The sequence below is a fragment of the Symphodus melops genome, assembly GCF_947650265.1.
Source record: "Symphodus melops genome assembly, chromosome: 5".
Lineage (NCBI taxonomy): Eukaryota > Metazoa > Chordata > Actinopteri > Labriformes > Labridae > Symphodus > Symphodus melops.
The window spans coordinates 22,392,375-22,417,732 of record NC_136695.1 but is presented as its reverse complement, the minus strand read 5'-3'; the positions used below and the strand labels follow the sequence as shown (position 1 = coordinate 22,417,732).

The window sequence follows — 25,358 nt, the reverse complement described above, 5'->3', positions numbered from 1 at the left end:
CCTCAATGGGGTACATAACGATTGAGAGGCATTTTTCGTGTGCCTTCCAAGGAAAGTCTTTTAAGGGAAATAAACTGACACTTCAATTATTAGCCAGTACGCATGTTTTAATCCTATACTGTATTCGCGCAGCATGCAACGATCACGTTAAACATCACGTTATAAGCAATTTTTTTAATTGGGTTCTAGTGTTTATTCAGTGTTTTCTCAACTGTTGCAATCTCACAATGATTCAAGAGGTACTTTTAGACTTTCAGACAATTTATTTGATTTGTTTCTTTTGTAACGGTTGAGATATTACGCCCAGTTGGAAAAGTCTGTGTTCACAAGCACAAGTGAATACACACTTTTCCAACTGGGCATAATATCTAAACTGTTAAAAAGAAACTAGTAAACAAAAATGACTGAATATCTGTATGTAATGTATATCTATATCTATATCTATATATATTTATATATATATATTTACAGTGTAAATTCCCATCAAACACAATCACACCATTGTTTATTTATATTTTTGATGGTTTACTGATAAAGAATGCAACTTAATTTGCATCTATGATAATAGAATATTAAGTTTAAAAAAAAAAGAAAAAAAGATCTGTGCCTCAAGTGGGGGGCGGGTGACAAGCATTTATGCGGGCGGGCCCGGCCCCCTATGGAACGCCGATAGCGACAGGTGTGCTTTAGTCAACTCAAGTCAACACCAAGGAGGCCATCATGTGACAAGGGGTCAGAAGTCGATCTTGTGTCATTGAAGGTTATGGGTTAGGTGTTGGTGTGATGTCAGGGTTAACAGATCTTTTCTTTGTTTTACTCATCATGAAGTAGCCGGAAGTGTGTTGTCCTCTCCTTCTGTGGGTCTTAGAAATGTTCAATTTTTTACACTTCAATAATTTTAACAATAATCTAAAGGACTATATGTTACAGACTGATACATCTGATACATGCTGTACATTTAAATATGTGATAGTTTAAAATGACCATATAAACTAACACATATTGTGCAACCTACACCATAACATTGCAGTAACATTCTTCCAAACCATAAAAGCAAGACACTGACAGCGACTTTTTACTGGATAAAGAGTGCTAGCCCTTTCATACTGTAAGAATGTTTTATTGTTAAAGTTTGGTATTAATTACATAGTATACCAAAGTGAGGTGTTGAATTTAAGAATTTAATCATATTGGGGTCAGTTTGTATTTTTGCACATATTTATGCATTTTGAGCTTAAAACATAAACAATGTTTTATTTCTACAATTTCCAAGTGAAGGTAATGTGATCTTTCTAGCCTTTTAGAAGTCGCTAAATAGAATTTGTGGCTGTACCTTCTCACAGAATATAATCAAGACTGGTAACATGAACATTTTGTCAGCTCTTCATGTTCTGTTGTCTGTTGTCTGTCTCGGGCCAAAGAAATCTAAGATAATCTACAGTCTGTTTCACAATTTCATTTTTGGATATTTGCAGCAGATCCCAAACACTTAAGATGACAAGCACTAGATGACCATGCATTATTTTATTTTTTTTCAGAATACGTTTCCATATTTTCCATGGCATTTTCTGTGAATATTCAGCTGAGATAAAGGGTATCTTCCTACAAGGAGCATCAAATCATGTCTTTAAGAGTTTGAATGGCCCAGTCCTCACCGTGTTGCCCTACTGACTGGTGGATATCTTCTTTGAGCGCCACTGATCCCAATATCTGTGACAGAGAGAGGTGGGGAGGCGGATAGATAGGGTAAGCTTTCAAGAATAACTTTGGACTTTTCTGAAAAATGTGGAAAACAAGCTCACCTCACCCAAGCCTTTGATTTATTGATGAATCTTCTGCACCCTGATTCATCTGAAGCTTTGGTACATTGCTGTGTGTCTTCTGCAACTAAATGTAATATTCGATTTGACTTTGCACAGGATTCAGTTGAGTCATTTTCATATTTTCAGGCCAGGTATTTTTGCAGTTTAGGTTCTTTCTGGACAGTTTATTCAGAATCGTCAACATTTAAAATGTATGGAGGAATGATCCATGAATAACACATAAACAGAAAAGTAATTGAGTGCATTGAAAATTCAAATTAGGTGGTTGTCTTGTCCACCTATCTCCGGTCTCCTTCTATACATGTCAGATTCAGATGTAAAAAAAACAACAACAACAACAACAACCCTGATTGATTCTTTATTCAGAAACATTAACATTTCCTGGCCTAAAACATATAATTTACTGGATCAATCAGTAAGATAAACAAAAGATATCCACACACATAACCCTCTCTTATAAATTACAACATTTAATGGTGGAGAACTAAAGTTTTTGATGTGTTTGATTTTGTACTTCATAGTTTTCTTCTATATTTTCTTTCCATTAACATTTAGATCCTGTAGAAGCCTCTGTCATAGATTACGTTTCACTGTAGGGAAATCACAGATGTTGACAATAGAATTAATAATGCCAGAATTCAATTCAGCTGCTTCAGCCTCAGGGTCCTTGTATTTAGCATGCTGGCAGATTATTGTCACCCTTCCTTGGCTTACTGTGACACGTTCAAACCCTTCATGTTATAAGTGAAAAAGGTCAAAATATACAATGTAAAAAAAAGCCTGTTTTGGATTTAGCTGAAGTTCTTAACTTAAATTTGCATTTGCAAAAGTAAAGCCTGGCAAAAGTGACCTTCCCAGTCAAGGATGCCCTTTTGTTGTATGCCCCTTTTAATATTCACACAAGCATGCACAACTGAACAAACACACACAACCTTATGTGTAAGATTTTGTCTTGCAGGCAGCACACAGTAACCGACCCAATTAAAGAGAACGAGGAACACCTGTGCTGGTCAGCAGGGCACCACAGCAAAAACAACCAGTCCAGGTTATCACTGCTAAAAGCAATAGTTACATCCTACAAGACAACCTGCACAGGGGTGTATACAGATTTAGCTGACAGACATACAGACAGACACACAAACAAAGTATCTATAGCAGAAGAGAACATATGATCATTACATTATTATAATAAGATGTGCAAGCTTGTTAATTCATTGTTTTGTATCACTGTATGAAGGTCTTACCTTTAAAAATTAGAGAAGCTGTTTACACAAATTGTAGAGGTTTGTTTGCACTAATAGAGCAGCAAATGATTGTTATACATATTTCCCTGTCTGGATACATGTATGCCAAACCAAATTCATTACCACCCATTCATCAAATTCCCCCAAAGCTACCAATGTCAAAAGGCATGGAAAAAAGTCAGACCATAAAGGACCAACTAACTATGAACACATCATTGTGATTCACACTAGTAGATTTGACTTTAAACTGATGTAATATTTATACTGTTGTGTTTCTCTTCGACCAATAACCACTAACTTCTCCCTGTGCAAACATATGCTGATTCTCTGTGCAATCTGTGAATCTCTGAGAGTCTTTAACAGTGCTGTAGCTGGAATAATTGAGTTTATATGAGCTCCATTGTGTATTCTCATTTACAATATAGACTTTCACAGGTTTCATCAGCAGATATTTTTCAACATTTTTGTTTCCTTCCTATACATGTAGATGCCTTAAAGGCCTGTTTTTGAATGCATGAGGTAATGATACATTTTAAGAAGAGTTATTGACGAACTATATACTACGTAGATAAATACATACAATACATACACACCTGTTATGGCTTTTGTTAAAAGGTCTCTCAAGATGAGCAAAATTCGATACAGGTTTATCACTGTCATGCTCAGAGAAACAGAAAGTCAAACCTGTTACTGTCGTCATTTCATGAATCTATGGGGTTACAGTGTTTTACCTGGTATATCTGTAAACTGAAATCTTTGCTGTGGTTGGTGAATAGGGTCAGAGTTAGCAGGTGTTATAATGGTAATTTTTCCTTGATAAAACCAATGACAAATAACCATTTCCTGTCAAGACTGCTGATGTAAAAAAACAAAAAAAACAGCTGCAAGAGCCCTAGTGATGTCAAATGTGGTTGATACAAAGCTTTAAGACAAAAAACCCACAGTGAGAACTTTAAAATATCTGTGAAATATGATGTTAACACAACACTTTCACCTGATGTGGTTTACTGTGCAGCTAATGTACAGCAATAAAGGGCAGCCTGGTAAAGTAAAGAGGAATTATGACCTGCTCATCTGACCCAAAATAGCACCACCGGAATATTTGCCACTTTATCTTTATAAAGATCATAATTTGCGATGCAATATTCATAAAGTAGAATTACCTGTTGCTTTGTTTCTCGAAGAGTCTAAAAATATGCCACAGATCCAGCTGGTAATGAAAGAAAGTGTTGAACGTTCCTTTTTGTTTCCTTCTCCTGCTGGAAGAAATTAATCTTGCCTGGATAATGTTGTGCTCGATAGTGTGCGTGTGTTTTATGTGTGTGTGTGTGTGTGTGTGTGTGTGTGTGTGTGTGTGTGGTAATAGATGAAGCATGTACAGCCCCTGTGGTGTTTGTTCTAAATGAGAGACTGTCTTCACAAGCACATTATCGGGTTGAGCTGCCTGAGCCTGCTGGCCCTGCAGGACACATATTTCACTATTATGGACTTTTGTGCTTTTTCTATTGCATGACCCTCACTGGACTGAAGAAAGTGCTTAATCTTTTTTATTGCCAATTACAGATGTCTGAAAGCACACTGAGCTGAAATAAAGAGAGAATAATCAGCAAGATTGAGAAGTGGAGTAAGACAGAGAGACAGACAGTTGGATGTACCGTACAAACTGGAGGACACAGGAAGAGACTGTGTTTACACTCAGAGAGCAGTGAGTACCACGTTGGCTCAAATTGAGGCCAAAAAGCCAATAAAACATTGGGAGTGTGGTCCGACTCCTCAAACACAGAACATCACGCTTCAGTCCCAGGGAGCCTGATTAGACACAGAACAGCCCACAGCATGGATGCTGTCCATTCACCATTTATAATCCTCTAGTGTAACAGAGAGTTCAGACTTTAAGTAAAGGGAGATAACAGAGCAGAACAAATTGACCAACATTAAGCTTCATAACATTTACTTTTCCCAGAAGGTATTACTGGAAGTCTGCTGAAAAGTTAGGTTAGGTAGATACTCTATTTAGTTGTCATGTTTGCAATTCAATATACACACAAACAAATTATTAATATGCAAGCAGACAGATTCAGCCACTTGATAATGGATTCATCAAGTGTAGCAATGATACACTTCACAGAATACTCCATTAAAAATGTAAGTCCTGCATTCAAAGTCTAACCTAATTTTAACTTTGAGTCTTTTTGAGCAGGGTATATCAAACAGACTGGAATAAATAGTGATGCCTCTACATGAGCTAAAGCAGCAAAGCAAACCATCAGTAGTGTACAGTATGAGACTTTTGGGTAGTTTTGCTATATTAACATTTATAATTTTGCACATTCCTTTAAATTCGAATATTCTTTTACCACTGCAGTCAAGTCATGAACATGTATTCCTTTGAGATGAGCTGTTGTAGAGTCAGTGTCAGAAGGATCTCAGAGTTACTTCTAGTTGATTCAAACTAAAATGGGATGATTAGTCGTGTCTTTAGGAGTTGTTTATGATTGACAGCCAGCATTGCTAAAATAACTGTACTGATACAGGTGCTCAATCATTGGCTCTTAAACACACTTTAAATCTCTTTTTATATTTAATAACATACTGTATACACAGAATAAACTGTCTGGACATTTATTAGAGAAAAGGCCTCATTTTTCAAATGTCCCCTCCTCTGTGATCTCCTGCAGGCTGCTGTAGTTTTATTCCTCCTCCATGGCTGTGATGTCCTTGTTAAGACGCTCTTTCTCGCTATTTCCCCTCTCCTCTCCCTCTGCTCCCTAAAGGCTTCAGTATCGCCTCTCCAAAGCAGCAATATTTCTCCTTGAAATTAAATTTGTTCCTGCTGGTTGATTTATCGAGGCATGTCTCCCTGTCTGCAACACTGCCGCAGCTCTCTAACAAATGTGTTCAGAGAAATACTGTGCAGTTAAAATATCTCGAAACGTACAATTTAAAGTTTTATCTTTTCGTTACGCCTTTTTGGGAGAGGACAAGACTGTTAACAGAAAAATGGGAGTCATTTTTTCTAGGTGTGTTGGCTTTGCTTTGTGCATTTCTCCTTTTTGCTGTGATGTTTTACTTTCAACTTTTCTCTGTGTTGCATAATACGTCTGCCTCCATTCTCAAAGCCTGTTTGAAGAGAAACATTAATTCTGTATATGACAGGTGTTTTATAGATGACACAGTGCATTATGTGTGTGACTCATATAACAGAGAAAGAGAACTCTTTAAAAATAATTACCTTCAACTTCCTAAAATTAATTAAAGCAACTAAAATTGGAACTGCAACAAAGTTGAGAGAAACAGATGTGTGTGTATGTGTGTGTGTGTGTGTGTGTGTGTGTGTGTGTTTAAAGAGAGGCTTTAAATGAGCCTTGAGACCACAGTTTCAGAAGATCAAAATTAGCAGTGATACACAACTGCTCAGTAGTTGTGGAACAGAGATATGAACACCAACTATTCCCCCTCTGCTTTAATTTGCGTGGTTTAAATAATGATAATTATAAACGCCTCATGAAGTAGAGGCGCTGACAATAACTATGGGGAGATGTTGCCAAGAAATAAAGAAATAAATGGGACATACACCCAAAACATGACCGTCTGTTGGAGCAATAGAGAAGCGTGTGTGTGTGTGTGTGTGTGTGTGTGTGTGTGTGTGTGTGTGTGTGTGTGTGTGTGTGTGTGTGTATAAAGGTGATGTTTTGCAGCTGCTCTAGAAAGGAAGAGAATACAAATAACTTTCAATCCACACACTCACACTTTGTTGACCTCCATTTTTGCAGCAGTTAAAAGCAATTTGCTCATTAGCCTCTAAACCTGAAGTTCCATTGCCAAAGCAAATCCAAGATAATGGACCATCAAGGGTCTTTTTTTAAATTTCTTTTTACAAAATATTGGCCCCTCCAGGTGCCGCCTCAAAAATCCCAAACTGTGATTATCGTTTTGGAGTACAGAGTTTTCTTTATGAATCAGTGTAGTATATTTTCTTTTGTTTGTACTTTAAATTGTAACGAAATACTTTGCACTTACATTTCAGACGGGAATAAGAAAGTAATGTACACTGTTTTACATGCAAAGAACTAACGGACAATGTTTGGAATCCAAATCATTGCCAATTTAAGTAATTCTGTTTGTGTTGAATTTACGAGTTAATTCTCTGTTCCTTCAGGCACCCTGGGAATCAGAGGCTGATCCATCCTCGGCCTGTTGAAGCATCATCTCAAGCTGCGGACGCTCCGTAGGGAGTTGTGTCCTCTCTAAAGATCAGACCAGAGCTTATGATGAAAAGCTACAGATAACTTTGTAACCAATAAACCGACCTGCCAGCCAGCTGCTCTGCCACAGTACTTTCCTCTCACAGCAGATGGGTAGATAATCATTTGTTTATAGCAGGAGTTTTTAATCCCACATGTGTTCTGCATTTTTCTGTAAACTGGCTGGATCTTTGTTCTTAGTTAACAAGGCTCTTTTAATGTGTGCAGCACATGTACTCCCCAGTGCTCAGATTCTTCTTTCATAAGCATTGAAGACAGAAGTGAAATCAGATAGGAGCACAGTAATAGGCAGCCATGTTGCCATACTGAATGCCGGAAAAAAGCATGTGATCGTTTCTGTGCATGGTAATGGTGGACAATTTGTCTTTCTTATGGATATATATTATTGATAATCAAAAAGGGAAATAGAATTGAGTGCATTTTAAGGAAGCCATGGAAAAGGTAAGCAGTAGATTTGGTGTTCATGAAAGACATAGTGATCGGCTGACAAACATTGAGACATCTCAGGTCTAAAAAACCTGTGTTGTCCTAATTTAAAAAAAAAAAAAAAGTCTCTTCATTTAATGATCAACAACAGCTGCATGACTGCTTGCAGAGAGCCAGAGGTTGAAGGATTTACAGATAAAACTTGAACAACTTAGTAATAAAGGAAAACTTTATATATCATAGGAATCTTACCCTTATGTTGAGGCGTTGTTTATTGTGAAGATAACTACAGGGATGCAGTATATACCAAGCCAGAAAGATAAAGAATCTAGTTATACACACACACACACACACACACACACACACACACACACACACACACACACACACACACACACACACACACACACACACACACACAAAATAGACACCAGACAGTCAAGTCTTTATTTCAAACTTTATATAGTCAGTGTTTTTGACACGTTTGTGCTGATCATCAAAAGAATAATTATCTGTCCTGATGTGATTGAAGTAATAAATTCAATTTAACATCTCATTTAAAAAAATATTGTTTTTATAAAGGATATTACCAAGCTTTGAAATGCATTATTTTACAGCGAACATCACATTACATAGAGCACAGAGGTTAAAAGAACTTATAAACAATATATTACCATGTAAAAAGAGTCATTGAAATGAAAGAAAGGCTTCATAGAGACATTTCTTAAAACATAAAAACTTTAAAGAAATCAATCACATCACATTACAGATATAAAAACTAAACTGATATCTGTAACTGTGAATGTATTTTTTACCTGACATTTCAACAATAACTGAACTTTCAGACTCGTCATTTACACCAAACAGAGCTTCACTGTTTAGCGGATTTGACAGAAAAATCCATCTTATCTGGACAGAAATTCAATTGGCTGTGATGTCCTCTTGGAAATGTCTTTGTGTGAGATTTATGTTCTGTAGAATCCTTTGGGCTTCGGGCTGTAACAGAAAAGTAAAAGGTTTCGGTTTGAGTGTTGGAAAGAAAGCCGGGCCACAATAAAAAAGCTAAAAGCAAATTTTTACATTATTGATGTTTATTTTGTGTTTTAAGTGTTCAGATTCATTGCTGATGAATGAGAGTAAACTTGAGTGCAGGAAATGGTTGTTACTTACGTTTTGCATTTACAGAGTCGATGTCTGTGGTGACTTGTCTTCCGCTAATGTCAGCCACAAAGAGACAAAGACAAAGAAAGACAAGGTATGAGCGTAACGAGTACGACATGACTCTGAATATCACTCTCATCCTCCATTGTGTGATTTATCAGAATCAGAAAGAAAGATATAAGAAGGGTTTAGCCTTACTTGTCTGCGTCTGCAGATGATGAAAACAAGGATGAGGAGGAGGATAAGGATGACTATGACACTACATATGATCACCAGCCTCCACACAGTCAGCTTAGGCTCTGCATTAAGAGAAACAGTCAGTCATCAAACATTAAACAGTGAAGAAAACTCATCGAGTCAAACAGTTTCAAACACTGCAGCCACAAGGTCGTGCCCGTGTCACATTTCCTGCACCGCTCTTACTTCCTGCCCTCACCGATCTCGAGTGTTATCACAGCAGACGTCAAGGATTCGTTGCCCCGCCACAGCTCACACCTCCACCTTCCTCCGTCTTCTGCTCCCACTTCCCGGATGGTGAGGTGGGCAGGGTGATGGTCAGGTTTTAGAGATGATTGTTCAGGTGGGACCCATTTGAGTGTAAGGTCAGAGGGCAGAGGCTCACCAAGGCTGCAAGACAGGTTAACCTGCTGACCAGAAATGAACTTGGTTCCTGCAGATGAAGTGACTGCAGAGGGAGTGAAGAGGGGCAGAAACAAAGGACAAGGAAATTAAGAAATGTTATTATCAAATCAGTTTGAAATGCTTGAGAAAATACACCAATTTTGACAGACTGGGGCAATGCTGTAAACTCAGAAAAGCTCCCCATTCTCAACATTTACAATTCAAATCCAACAGAGCATTTGGCTTCTGGTGCAGCCAAATGCCAGCAAAATCTGCCAATTATAATAAAATGAAGCTGCATATTTTGAAATGAAAATGAAAAGTAGACAGCATCAGTCTCAAAACCAGACTCCACTTAGATTTAATATCAAGGACTGAAAACAACAACATTAGAGTGTTAGCGATAATCAAATCACTGAAAATGTCAGATTTTTGGGTTTTCTGCCTGAAACTCAGATCTGAATACTTATGTCTGCTTAAATGTCTGTTCTGTCTGATAAACTAAAGATCTATGTTGTAGGATATATATCTAATATATGATTTACTTTATTAAAAAAAAAAAATCAAACTGTGGCACACGGAAAATTACTTTTCAGTCACTTTATTGTGAGCGAACAATGTGCTTCACCTAAAAGCCCCAGTCAATGATCTCGGTTGTTTCACGTAGGCTGCTTTTTTCATTGCTACTTGCATTTTTGCCATGTTGACTTTTTGGATGTGCTTTCGTCTTTTTACTGTTTTGATCTGCCTTGCCAAGAAAAACCAATTGCCCTTCTGGGACAAATAAAGTTGAAGTTGAGTTTAGATTCCTCAGGTTTTCACCCTGTTCCTGCAACCGACCGGAACCTGAGAACGTACCTTGGCTGTGCATGGAGTACCCTGTTGGTCATTATTTATGTGATGTTGAACCACACAGGATTATTGGTCTCCATCTATTATTATGTACAAAGTGAAAAAGAAAACTACAATTTTAAAAGCCATTTGTAGATCTAACTCTTAACTTACAGTAAGTGATAATTTGTTTTTGTTAATTTATGACTATCAGAGCCCTGAGTGAAACTGCAGTCTATAATGTCTCTGTGGTGTTGGCTTGTTCATTTCAGCGAGCTGCCAAAATTTGTTATTTACAACACAGAGTTCAATAAAAATAAAATCTTTAGTAAACACCACAGGCAAATTAATTTCACAGGGATTTTAGTGGGGCAACAATAAAAAGAACCAGATAAATTGCAGCTGGAAACTGCAATTTATCTGGAAACACTAGAGTTTGATTAAAGTAGGGAGATCGAAACCGAGTAAAAAGGACCCAGATTTACAAGATATACCTTGTCTTGTCTTGTCTTGAGTGTTTTGATTTCTTTTCAATGTTCCTGCTTAAATATTAGTTCAGATTACAATGAGAATTCGAAGTTTTAAACCATAAATCCAGATAACATGGAGTGCTATTAAAATTAATTGTGTTATCCTGGCAGGGGTTGAAAGCTTGTTATTCTCTATCAAAACAAGTGGAGCTAGAAAGGTGTATTTGCCACTGAATTAGACACACAAGACACCAGGGACACTTCCACATAATCTCTGCAGGAGGAAGATGAAAGCCAAGCAGGGAGGTAGCAAAGAAAAAACTGTCTCCAACTTATTACGAATGCCAATTGAGGAGCGAGAAAGTGAACATCAAAAAAGAAAAATGAGGACATATGACAGATAAAGAAAAGCAAAAAAAGAGAGACTTTCAGGAAACATAAGAGTGCAACACATATTTTGGTGAGTTTCTTTGACTTACTTTGCAGCACCTTAACGTGTACAGTCCTCCTCAGAGTCACATTATTTCTAACTTTCATAGAGCAAATGTAGTCTCCGCTGTCATCTTCCCTCACTTGCTTTCTGGTCAAAGACAGGCTGCCTTTCTTGGGGTCTGGTGCAGTCAGAGTCAGATCTCTACCCTGAACTTTCTTCCAGGTCGGCGGATCACCCGAGAGGAAGAATAGTCTTTGTGGGTCACCGGAAATATGATTTGATCCAGGTCGAGGATAGAAGTGCCAGTTAACTTCCTGGAGGCCCACAGCGTTGATCTGCTCCCAGGAGATGTGAGCACGAATCGAACAGGGAACAGTCAGAGGCCAGGATTTAGATGTATATAGAGGATGTGAAGGAGCTGGGGACAGGTCTAAATACAGAGATAAAGAAAAACAATTGTAAATATTCTTCAGGATGATGGTACATTTAGGTAAATCAGATGTATACATGTATGAAACTCACCCACAACAGTAACAGAGATTTTGGCTTTGTTTTCCTTGTTTTTATTTGTCACAACACACGTCCACTGGCCATGGTCTTTGCCTGTAACTCTAACTTGGAGACTTCCTTGATTGGTCTCAAACTTCTCCCCTTGTGGATTCAGCCAGTGTATCTCTGGCCTCTGACCACTCGGAGGAGTCTCTGCGGTGGAAGTCATAGTCAGAAGTTCTCCCGGCACCAGAGGAGAGGCTGGGTTCAAAACAACTAATACAAAAAATAGAGCAGGGTGAAGAAAATGCAAAATTGATTGTTGTTTTTTTTTTTTTTAATTCTGACTTTTTTTTTTTAATTCTGAAAAAGCTTTTCAGAAGGTTTACTTTTTTTACACTTACCGTCGAGTCTAAGCAGTCTGTATGTGATTTTTTCATTTTTCTCTCCTGCAAGTTTACAGACAAATGTTCCAAAGTTTTCTTGTTTGATGTTGTTGATGATCAGTGATGAGTCGTCAGACAACTTAGTTTTCCAGTTTTCTGCAATACAAGAATCAACCAGAAATGGAAATGTCATCATTTTAAAATGTAAATTAGACTAAATTAGATTTTGTAAAATTCACACCTTTATTAGTGGTGTCACTTCCGCCAAGAGGATTGCGCCAGGCAAGTCGCAAGCCATTTTCATCTCCATATAGCCAGTGCAGATAATGGTTCCGTAAATCTTTCCCCCCCAGAGGCTTGAGGGTAACGTTGTCTCCCACCCGAGCATATACCACCTCTTCTGCCCCTGAGAGAGAAAGAGAAGGATGAGTTGATGAGTCAGTGATTGAATCCAAACTGTCTTGCAAGTCAACATAGAAATGGAATCCTACGTAAACTATGTAGCTTACTCGTAATTGACGCAAGAACAGCAGAGAGAAAGAGGATCGATCGAATGAAGTTCTTCATCTCAGTCATCAGGTCTCTAAGAAAAGGACATATAGGGAATCAAAGAGAGCATGTATATCCATTTGAATAAAAAAAAGCCTTTAGTTCAAAATACTACAATTATATTTCAAACAAACAGGTATCAGAATTTCAGCTACAGTAATAAATGTACAATAAATCACAAAAGGCGTGTCTTACATAAAGTGATCTATCAGAGAACGGATTTGGAATACTTGACAAAATAAGTTATAGACTGGTAAAAAAAAAAAAAAAAAGTATGTTTTTGACAAATGTAAAAATTTTATCATTTTCTATCAAATTGTGCTGCAAAGAGAAATCATTCAGCAGGAAGCAAAGAGGGATTTGAGGTGGTCTTAGATTTTGAGAGATTTAAGAAGATAAAAGATGAAGAGTTGAAAGAAACAAGAGTAGGCGGCCTGTGGTGGGTTTTGAACAAGAAGAAACAGACAAATGTTGGAGGGATGAGACGCAAAGCATACGTCGCGTTGTGGTGGGCCTTGATTTAGTTAGGTGCAGATTCTTATCCCAAGCCTCCCCTCAGCCTCTCACACCCCCTCTCTTCCTCCCCTGTTCCACGAAAGACGGATCTCTCCTCGCTTAAAAGGAGAGAAGAAAAGAGACCACAGCACCAGCAGCACACCTAGACTGTGGTTTAAGGTAGATGTTTCTCTCTTCTCTCTCCCTGTATCACTCCCTTATCTCTCTCTTTTCTACCTTCACTTATTTTTTCCTCTTTTGTGTAAACAGTAAGTCATGATAGTGAGCAAAGACATCTTTAATTGTTGCTTTTATGTTGATTTTGCCTTTTTAGACAAAAGATGATGATTATCAGAACTTTGTTTGAATTAAAAGACCAAAACCATTTCAAAAATTACTTAAAGTCTTTCATATATGTAAAATATAATTTCTCATGATAGTGATCAAATATTGGGTCTTGCAAATTTGGATCGGCTTGATGGCCAAACAAGTGCAGGATAATAAAAATGGGATATTCCATGTACAAATATCTCAGTAAGTATAAATTACTGACAGGCTGACTAATGTGGATAGTTATTTGTACATTAATGATATTGTATAAATAAAATATAGAGTATAAAGAATAACTCGGCCTTCAATACAATTTAAGTCACAGGTTTTAGTCCAACATGATTTACGCTTGTTACCTTAGAAACTTTATTGCACTTATTACTTTCAATTATCTTATTTGAACCCTCAAAAACGTTTACAATCCCACTTTAAGCAAGGAATATGCAATATGACTTGTGCTAAATGCATATTCTTTGTATTGCAAAAAAAACAAAACATATTTAATAAAATATTATAGACTTTGACTCAGGGGTACCCTTGGCGATCAAAGTGCACAAACCATTGATGCATTATCTCGTCGTTCAAGCTGGGGCGAGACCTTTGCTTTTGTATGACATGAGCAATTGATGATGGATTAAAAAATTATAAATATTACACAAAAACACTTTACCTTAGTCTGCGTTTGCACTGACAGAATGTGGCCTTAGTCACCAACATTAAACATATATGGGACGATGAATGTCGACACAAATCTTCCAAAAGTGAAAAGTGTATTTTCAAAGTATCGCCAAGTTTTCATATGCTCGTTAAATTAAACCTGACCATTTGAGGTTAGTCCGGGAGTCAATCATGTTTAATTCAACTTTACAACTGAGATAAAAAGGGGAATCAAACACAGAGTGAAAGTGGTGTTAAACAGACGTTCAAAGTGAGCACACCTGTGGAGCTGTAACCCAGAAACTGAGATGATCGTATCTGCAGTCAGGATGGAGCTTCAAAAACAAGCTGCGGGGAGGGGGAAGGGCAAAGCAAGATGAGGGTCAAACACGGCAGAGATGAAGGTGAGGACAGCAAACTGCAAAACACAAGACAGGTGAGTAAAGAGTTAATGTTTTGGAAATGAAAGGTCAATTTACCAATTAAAATTGTTTTGATGTCTGAATTTGAACTGAACAGTATTCATAAACATCTGTATAACTTTTATTTTACAGAAAGATGTAAAGAATAAACATACACATTTTTTAATATTATTTTTATTTCTATATTAAAATAAAACTATGAAGCACTAATTACAATCAAGCGTACTTTTGCTCATATTGTCAGACTGTGCTCAAACATTCTTAGAAAGTGTGAACACTGCAGAAGCACTTTTTAAATTTCAACCCAAATGACCTTTGATACCTTTTTAAATAACGAATGTGTGAGTATAAAAGAAGTGATCACCTGCCCGTTGAGTTGTAATTTATATGGTTCCAGCAAAAATCACAACAATCAATAAAATGGAACATATGTTGAAAACTTTATTCATTTCTTTATTAAATGTGCTGTCGGTAATTATCATGTTTAATATTTTAGCCTTTCTTTAAATTTAATTGTGTCTCGTGTCTTGATTAATACAGATTGTGTCATCAGATTATTGTTAAATTCTCGCTCACATATTTTGGGTCCAAGTAACCTGCCAAGGTCACACAAGTTCATGATTTAAACTTAGTATTGTGTACAAGAAAGAAATCACACTGTACAGTACATGTAGTGCAGGAGTTTATGGTTTTTTAAGTATATGCAGCAACAACAAAAAATCTGTATACTCACAGCTGTTGGTTGAGAGCTGAGTTTCTTTTGTGTTCAGCAATCAGGAGTCAGACGGAAATGTAGAATATTTATCAAACGAGCCTCCTTTTAAGCACGACTGCACCTCCCTCGCTGATGATTGGTCTGTAAATGAAGCAAATCGTTGCTGATCAAACCCAGAAGCAGAATAATGACCTATGATTGGTTGGGACAGAGGAAGAGGGCAGGAGGTCATCCATGTTTTTTGGTTTATATCTTAAAAGCTCATTGTGTGTTCTGCAGAGAAATATATCCTCAGTATTTTTCAATTCGATAAGAAAAAAGTATTTGGTGAGAGTAGTGGTGCCGTATTTTAATGAGGATTTTTAAATGTACCGATGATGTAACTCTGGTTCTGTTTTTATTGGTCAGATACACGGACAATAACCTAATCTTACTTGGATAAAATTGTTTTTTGAGTTGCTGCCTGATAAGAGAAGAACCAAAAATTTGAGAGGGGTCTCCCTGGACTCATTATCTATCTTTGGCCTGTTCTAAATAGCACACTTGCAGCTCACGGCCCAATTTACTATAATTGCTGGGTTGATTTTCCCCAGGTCTTATGATTGCTCTGATTTATTCATATAATGTTCTCAAAATTTAAACCATGAACTAATGGGCTAGCCTTTATAAAAGCTGTTCTTAAATGCAAATGAGAATTCTAACGTTAACTAAAAAAGAAACAGCTGAAACATTAAAAGCTCGGGGGGAATACTGAAGTATTATGAAGGCAGAGAGAGGGGATTCATTTTTGTTTCATATGAATAGTTCTTGTACGTCCCAATTCTTTTTGGTTTCCTCTTCCCCTATGGGTTCACCTTACAACTCAAAATCAATATTATTATCATAAAGGCGATGTAACAGTAAGGTGTTTAAATAATGATGCTGGGAGAAACACACATCAGTGTCTATAGTGTTACATTTACAACAGGATAAAAGAGTGTTTGAATTATTTAAAGTCTGCGGGGAAATTCATTTTTTGGACACACAAATAGACGCGTCGGACTCAGAAACCAGTTTGTTCCTGAGAATTAAGATGCGTTGAACAACTCCTGTGTGATCATGTTTTAATATCAACCAAAGGTTTCAGGTCTCTTTAAACTCTTAAACGAGCTTTAAGTCAGATTATTATTTCTTACTTCACTCAATGGTAACCTGACAGAGACCAATTGTATCTGCACTACAGCGCTTCATTAATGACAGAGCGCACTGCTATTGAGACAAACATTGAAGACCAAAACGTGTTTCATCGTCATATCAAACTTCATGTGCATCATGTTAAAATAATAAGTAACTCACCATGAAACACTGAATATATTTTAGTAAATATCGTTTGAGTTAAGTTTAAGGTTTTGGAGTTCAAACTAAATTCTCATGCGTACGAGTTCAAGGTTGACGAGATGAAAGATTTTCACTAAATCTTCAAATGATTTTTTTTTTCTCTTTAAATTCATGTTCAATGATAATTCCAGACGATGAACAGCCTCGTCTCAGTTTTATAAAACAGCCTTGCAACTGGTTATAAAACTTCTTTCACGTGCATATTTGAATACAGTTAAGCTTTGTCATAATAAAGATGAGTTTGGTGAAGCTAATCTTTGTGAAAGGTACAACAAGCATACTCGTTTACGGCCATCTACTCTGGAGGATACTTTATTAAACCTCTATTTCATGTTGCTTTGATTGAGTGACTCTGATCACATGTAAAATGATAAAGTGATGATTGTAAATGCACACCTGAGCGAGAGCCAAACTTCTGCTTGTGCTGATCTTCACTCTTAACCTGATGTAAAGCGTCTTTAGCAATCAATACAGCAGTTAAATCTTCTCTGCTTCTCTGTTTTATGGCTTTATTCTCTGTATGTTTAAATGTACTTGGGAATAAAGCTGATTTTGATTTCAACTTATTGAGGTATTTTTTAGTTTGTTTCAGAAACTGCTCATATTATTACAACACATTGTGCTTTTGTGATACAAGTATAGAACTTAATACTAAGAAGAATCCTTCAATAACTATTTATACTTTTAAACCAATTACAAGGTGTGACCGTCTACAAGAAGGCAAATTAACCTGTAATTGCAGAATAGGGATTTTTAATTTGGGTTTCTTGCCTTTATTTAGTTCGGACAGTGGACGGCGTTGGAAGCGGAAGAGAGAGCTGTGATTAAAAGAGATGCAGGTCGGTTTGAACCTGGGCCGCACTATTCAAGAGCCGCAGCCTCTGTAAGTTAGGCGCACAACCTAACAGTCAGGGCATCAGACGCCCATTGTCTCTTTTCAGTAAAATGTGAGTACTACATTAAAAACATTTTACATTCTGACTGAAAGTTTGCATGACTTTAGTGCTTTTGTAATATGCAAGCTTAGCATAAAAAAACCCTTTCTCATCCAAATCAAGCTTGAAGCTGTGAAGACTCTGGGTTCAAGTGAGCCACATTTTTTCTTGTAACACACTGATATATGAAGTTTAAGGCATAATTAAAAAAAAATCCTTTTGAATACAATATTAACTTATTTTGCTTCAGCCTGTCCCAAGCTAACTAATGACAGCTACAAAGATCAGGTGAAGGAATGGAGCTGTAGAACACAGAGCCGACGTGGTTTAGAGACATGAACCACAACAAGGACAAAACAAACATCTCACACACGTCTCGTGTGTTTCTCTGAGGTTTCTCTGCCTACTTCTTTACTGTCTTCATGAAGGGCTCACACCTGCTACTGTTCCCTCTGAGCTACTTTTTGTTTCTTCTCACAGGCAGAACCTTTAAGCAAGATGAACAACAAACAGAAATATTTACTTCCACAGCCTAGTGCGAGGAAATGTTTGATTAAAGACAGGAATTTGTAAAAAAAAAAAAAATGATTTTCTTTGTGGGAATGTCTGTTTTTGAGCTGTGATTTGGTCAGAAAACACCTGAAAGTGAGGAAACCCTCGTTAGTCACAAACTTAGGGAGGGCATTCGACCACATCGAGTCATCACTGAAAGAGAGAAAAACAAAAAGTGTGGGCCACAAGCAAGAATATGGAGTGATTCATGTTTCCTCAGCCTCCAAGATCTCCTACAGAGGGTTTCCCTCAACAAGCCAACTCTATTTTCTATCTTTGACTTCTTTTACAACCGTGTCTTTTACAACTGTTAAATCTTAAACACAAGTTGTACTGTAATGAGCCAAAACAATGGAGGAAGTCTGCCATCGTGCAGTAAGTAAAGGTGACATGTTTGTGGTGTCAGAACCTGTTCTGATATTTCAGGAATAAACAAAATGTCAGTGGAAAAGACTCAGAAACTATTGACATTCTGCTCAATGACATGAGAGCAGTTTGTTCACAGCGAGGGGAACTTCATCCAAACTTCTTTGACACCTCAGAGTTGTGAAACAGAACATGACTCCCACTCGTCATTTCACCTCCATCATTCGCACTCATTGATGGTTGCGTTAACTGTTACTGACTGTATTGTTTTTTTTTAAGCTGCTGCATAATCCTTTCATCAGAATGGAAACAATCAATACTACACGTTTTTTTTCCACTTAACTCTTTTTAAAAGACAAGTGGGAGTGTCTTTTTCTTTATATCAAGTCATGCTTGTTTAATTTGACAAAGAAATGCAAACTGAGCAAAGATAAAACCGCATCATAGTTCAGCAGTGTTCATGTGAAAGCTTGCTGATACTGGAAAGTTGTCGTTTCTATACAGCTGATTTGCTTAGTTTAATTAGATGACGTTGGTTAACAGTGGAACAACTGAGGCTACAGACACGTACAGAGCAGCAACATTTTCTGTCTCTACATTTCAATTATCAGATACTTTTATCCACAGTGACGTACTAAGCAACACAAGCAAGGATCTAGATCGGAGGAAACAATGTCAGTCAGCGCAAACAAACAGCTTGAAGTGTGAACAGACTCACAGGTGCTGACAGGCAGTGCACAACATCGACAGCTGTTCTTGGGAGTTCTAACCAGCAGGAAATCAACCCTTAAAATATTTAGTATCAAATAAAACCATCGTCATCATCAATGTCATCAACAACATCATTGAAAAACAAGTGTTGAGTTTCTGTTGTTCAATTCTTGTAAATATTATTTTTTTGACCATTTCAACCTCCCAGATGTTGAACGCTGTTGTTGAAATAAAATACAATACTGATTGATAAACAAAGCCTTTTGTCATCCATGCAATGTGTCTTTATGACATATCTCCCACGCAACCCCCTCAAGTAAAAATCAATTTTCAATTTCAACAGCATCTATAAATGCTTCAGCTACTGCTGAGTTACAAAACATTCAACTTGAGTACATGTTCATCCAGCTTCACATTATGCTTTATGTTCCGTGTTATGTTTAAGAAATGTTCACAAACTAAGCTGTAAAGTTGATCTAAATGCACAAGTTTTGACACAGTGACAGATTGGCTCCGATGGTAAACATTCATGGTGCATCATAAAAACTTTCTGACATTAAATCCAAACTGAAGACCTTTGTTTCATCTCAGAGTCTACTGATTGTCTCTGTGTATTGTCAACTATCAAATAAATGCAGCACATTCACTATTGAGTCTGTGTAGAATTATAACTGTGGTCCTAATAGCTTAAAGTTGAACTTTGTAATAGTAGTAGAAACAATGTGATAACAGTTCAATATTTATCGTGGTGCTATTTACATACTCACTGTCGAAAATGTTAAAATCATAACAAAGTGACATTTATTTAGTAAATTTAAAAAAGCAACTAAGAAGATTTGAGGGCGAATGTGGATCATAGAGTCTCTCAATGGACCGGGGGTTTGATTCCCAACTCCTGCAGCCACATGACGATGTGTCGGCTGCCTCATTGGTGGCGTCTGAGTGAATATGAATGGAATAGTTAATACTGACGCACACTTTACATGGCGGCCTCTTCCATCAGTGTGTGAATGGGTGTGACATGTGGTGTAAAAGCGCCAAGCTCAGGTCTGTTACCATTTGCTGTGCAGGGATTCTCTGCAGCATCAATCTCACTGTTTGTCATAAATTTGACCCTTTACACTGTAGGTGAAATAATTTTGAATTTTCACTTAGATCACAATATTGTGGTTTCGATAAGATGATCACCAGCAGTGCAGCACTAGTTAAACATGACTATGCTGCCTGTCGGCACGCTTTAGTGACACTATGAATGTTTGTAAACGTACAAACATCTACGCCTAAAAACTACATCAATCAGTCGCTTCATAGTCATCAATTAGTTACACTTTGTTGTCCGAGTTCTCTTATTTTATCTATGCCATGCATGTTCTTGTATGCATAAAACAGATATCCTTATTCACATATACAGCAACAAGTTACAAATACAGAAGGTTCAATGACTTACATAAACAGCTGCAGAAATCCACTGCACACGACTTCATAGAGATAGCTTTAAAACAGATAATCCTGTCTCAGTTCGTGGTTCAGTACACATCACTCTTAGCTTACTGGGAATCATCTTCTTGTTAAGCATTTTAACTTTAAACCTCTTTTATTAGCAATGATTAGTCACAATATAAAAACGGTGAACATGGGCTTCACCAATCACGATGTAGCTACAGACAACTGAAACCTATAAGGAGCTGAGGCTTCATAAGAGGGGGGTTCACTCGATGGGAAATCACCTGTCAGGAGATTGTTTTAAATAGAAGGATTGTGAATTGCTTTGTGTGCGGTGTGAGCTCAGATGACTTTTTGGAGCTCACTTAGGTTTCTCCTGTTGCTCTAATGGATTCTTATCGTGTGCAGCTGAAAAATGCTCCTTGTTTGAAGTTTGTTACAAAACAAAATTGTCCCTCGAGTTTATGTAACATCTTTCAAACACTGGTTCGATATAAGGTTTCCCGGATTCTGTGAGTTGAATGTGGCTCCTGGTGTTTTAGACTGATGGAATTATAGCTAAATGGAAATACAAGTGGGAGGTACAAATCATGTTTCATAAATTTCAGTTTCACTTTGATATGATGGTGTATCGTTGTGTAAACACGTTCATTTGTTCAGCTTTGGCAGACGATGAGATAGAGCACTGACTAATAGCTATGAAAAAGGGAATCCTATTGTCTCATTTGAAAACACCTCCAGTGCAACAGAGGCTTTATGTTTCATAACAGAATCACTCAGCCTGGTGATTGTAAAAAGAAAAGACAGAAAATACTTGTTGAACTTCTCAATATGAACGTTGCCTTATTTTTCATCACTCCAACTGTCACTCTGAGAGAGAAAAGAATCCACTCGTCTTTGCATTAATAATGATAATTCTTTTTGTGTATAGCGCTTTATTGTAGAACAATAAAACATTTACACCTTAAAATACAAGCAGGCCATGTAAGAGAACCTCAACTCTAAATTAACCTGATCTCCACAATAACCAGCGGTCCTACAACTCTGTTACCTGGTCATCAAGCTGTTTAATATCTGGAACTAAAACATGTGAACAGAGTTTAACAGTGATACAGACATGAAAACAAAAAAAGTATGAATTATTTAATCTGTATTTTTAACAGATACTTTTAGTGTAAATTTCTGTGAAATAACAAAGCTGATAAAAACATGATTGTACCACTTTTTTGTGATCTGTCAAACATAAAATCTCCCGTCAATGATCACAACCAGGTTCTTGTCCGAGTGCACCGAGCATTGATTTTGGCAGTGCTCAGACCAATGCAAAGTGTTTTCTTGAGTTCAAAAGAAGAACTTTTTAAAACATGGTTTGATAGACAGATAAATCTGTATATCGTCAGCGTTGCGTAGTAAAATTAGCTGGTAAATATTGGATTTGACAGAAAGGCCAAAGACTAAAGAGTTGATTTGAAATGTTGTTGGTTTTGAGGTGTGTACTGCTTATAAGCACTTCCCTTTTTGTAGTGTTCTCTTTATTAAGGTAGAGAAAGCAAAATGGTCATTACCAGGTATTTATTCTTTAGTTTATGTCATTTTAGAAGAAGTCAGTGAACAGAAGTCATGACAGCTGTTTTATCTATTTACAGAAGACTGACGGTAGAAACCTGAAAGACAAGCGAGGCATGAAGTCGCACAAATCTGTACAACATCCTCATGTAAGATTACAAGAGTAATATATACCTAAAATCAAAAACATCGAAAATGAATACTGTGTCTAAAATTCCTTCTTATAGTGTTTATTTGAAGGTGGGATTTGACATATTCATTTTGGCTCCACGTGTTAACAGATTGTTTTTCACGTAGTCAAACGCTGAGGATTCCTACAATTATACAAAGGGTCAAAGATTTGCGCAAAAAGCCAGCGAAACATTAATGCCTTCCGTCTAAGACTGTCCAAAACACATGCAAGAAACTTTAACCACAACTCTAACAAACCAACAAGAACTTCTGATCTCTCCCATGACCTCTAATATTTTTGATTAGAATCTCACAATTCTACTCATGGCACCTGGATTACAGTGTAAGGCAAATTTGTTTTAATACAATTAAATTCCAAATAATTTATCTATGTCTTAAGCAGCTTTATGAGTAAACACAGAGTCACACAGTATCTCACAAAGTATATCAATCCATAAAAAAACAGCTGAAATAAACCTGGTTAATGGTCCAAAACTGGCCGACACCATAAAGAAACATCGTTTTAAAATGTTCAGTACATGCATTTCCACATATCCATCAGAACACAACAAACTGTATGTCTTTTTTCAAAGTCGAGTTCATTTGACTAGTCTGAGTTCTCCGTAGTATGCTCAAGCACGGCACACTTCCTTGACCCTATCGCCACAGGAAGAGGTGGGCTTAGTATTGTGTCTCATGCATGAGTACAAGCACGGGCACAGATAAGGGACATGAATTATCATTAATAAATAATTAGAGAGACAGGACAGTGGATAGATCTGAATATCAGGGAGAGAGAGAGAGTCAGGGAAAGAGGGGAATAATGTGGCAAAGGAGCCACAGGTTGGATTCAAACCCGGGCTGCCAGCTTCAGGACTGTATCTGCTGTACATTTGGCACACAAGCGAACCACTAGCCCACAGGTACTGCGTTTCTTTACAAAACATTTGGCAGAATTGTACAGACACTGTGTCAGCAAATTAGACGACAGGAGATTGGTATGAATACAGCAACCGTGTTGGTTCAGTCAGGTCTTGATGAATGTTTAGAATTGCTTTTAGATCAATAATTTAGTTTATTTATTTATTGGTCCTAAAAGAAAAAGGAAACTATGATAGTCATAAAATATGTCAATAATACATAGCCTGTTATGGTCTATTGATACCTGCATCTAATAATCCTTTATGGCTTTTCTGGCTCCAAAATAAAGTTTCAGTGTGTGGTTGCTTTAGAGTACATGTCATACTGACTAATTACTCGCTTGTTCTCTTTTAGATATTTCGGCAGCCTGTCACAGTTAGTTTGAAGGAAACATGGACTCTAGAGCTGTGGTTTATCTTCTATTCCTTTAATGCGGGATTGAATAAATAAAATGAATTATGTTAGAATCAATGAAAACACGGGTATCACCCACTCATGCAATGTTTTTGTGCCGTGTTGAAAATGTATGATATTTTTACAAACCGGTATGCTTCATGTCACATGAAATATGTGGAGTGCGATGAGCATGAATGGGTTCAAGCTAAAGTACAAAACAAAATAGCTTTAGGCTACTTCAAGAGCACAATGATACTGTTTGTCCACTGCGCACGTTTCCTAAACAGACAATAAGCAAGACCTTGAATCTGTAAAAGGGAAAGTTCGGCCATATTGTTTATTTGGCACAATAAAATGTTTTATGGACAATATTAATGCCCTCAAATACACAAACAATACAATTAATCATGGCTGCCTTTCTTCAAGTCGGTTTCAAGTAAAAAATGAAACACTGTTATGTAAAAATGTTAAAAAATTCCAAGATTATTGTCTGCTCTTCTGAATATTTAATTACTCACATCAAATACTAATGAAGTGGAATTCCTCCAAATAAAAGAGATTTAGTTTGTCAGTTATGTTTATGTGCTCGTGAAAACCAGTGAATCATTTTTATAGTGGATTAAAATCTGAAACAAAGTTGTTTGTCATATTTTGGCTGTTTGCAGGCCGTAACGCTTAAATACTTTATCTACCAACTGTTGGAACAAAAGAGATTCACTGCAAAAGAAAAATAATTAGTTTGTTTACACTTGCGAAAACGACTCTTATCTCCAAGGATTGCAAAACCAACAAAATGGGGTCGATATTATTGCACAACTGAATATGTCATCTTGGGCTTTAGGAAAATTCTATTTTAAGCATTTCTGATTTGAGATTTTGAAATCCATCTCAGGGTTTTCATCAGGTACATTAAACCACAAAGACTTAAATGCATCTCAGCGTGTGTCAGAGCTAAAGATAGAGATTATTTCATCATCGTTGTATAAAGTCAGTGATAAAACATCAAATCATAAGCATAAGCATGTAATTTTGAATAAATGAATTTGTTTTGCAAGCTAAATACTTCAGTGCTTCAGTGAGCAACTTGTGTCTGTAACTGAGTCAAATGCTGAATGGTAGACAAACGACTAAAGACCAAGGCCAAAGCAGATCAGTATGCTGATCGAGAAAAAGGAGTTTTTTCAAATGTGGCCTCGGACGAGACCAGATTTGAGTATTCAGCCTTGTCCCTGGACGCTCCTTGGTGCCTGTCTCCCAAAATGAATCTCTGGCAGCGACCGAAAGCTTGTCAGGAGTTTTCTAAGCAGTTTGTACCCTTGGAGACAAACGTATCACTGACCAGGCAAATGTATATTCCCTTTGTCACATCTTTTAAATCAGCTTTTTACAAAGTCATACACAACGTGTTCAAGAGTACTTACATGTGATGTTTTCAGTGCTGAGAAGAGTTCTTTACTGACATTTGGCAGGCTGTAAGAAATGCAGGTGTTTCTTTGATACTTTATCTCTCTCTCTCTCTCTCTCTCTCACTCTCTCTCTCACACACACACACACACACACACACACACACACACACACACAGGAAGTCAGACATTACTATGAT

At 37.1% G+C, this 25,358-nt stretch overlaps 1 protein-coding gene across 1 annotated transcript; it reads right to left on the bottom strand.

The window, feature by feature from the left end:
• Positions 1-8,191: 8,191 nt before the first annotated feature.
• cd4-1 (CD4-1 molecule) lies at positions 8,192-25,272 on the bottom strand. Its single transcript, XM_079344157.1, has 12 exons — positions 25,177-25,272; positions 15,336-15,458; positions 14,462-14,598; positions 12,659-12,732; positions 12,391-12,555; positions 12,168-12,305; positions 11,797-12,039; positions 11,321-11,704; positions 9,356-9,604; positions 9,118-9,218; positions 8,929-8,972; positions 8,192-8,754 (listed from the first exon to the last, which is right to left on the bottom strand). Exons 4-12 carry the CDS (start codon positions 12,723-12,725, stop codon positions 8,724-8,726), a joined length of 1,422 nt encoding a protein of 473 aa, XP_079200283.1. The 5' UTR covers positions 12,726-12,732; positions 14,462-14,598; positions 15,336-15,458; positions 25,177-25,272; the 3' UTR covers positions 8,192-8,723.
• Between the last annotated feature and the right edge of the window lie 86 nt (positions 25,273-25,358).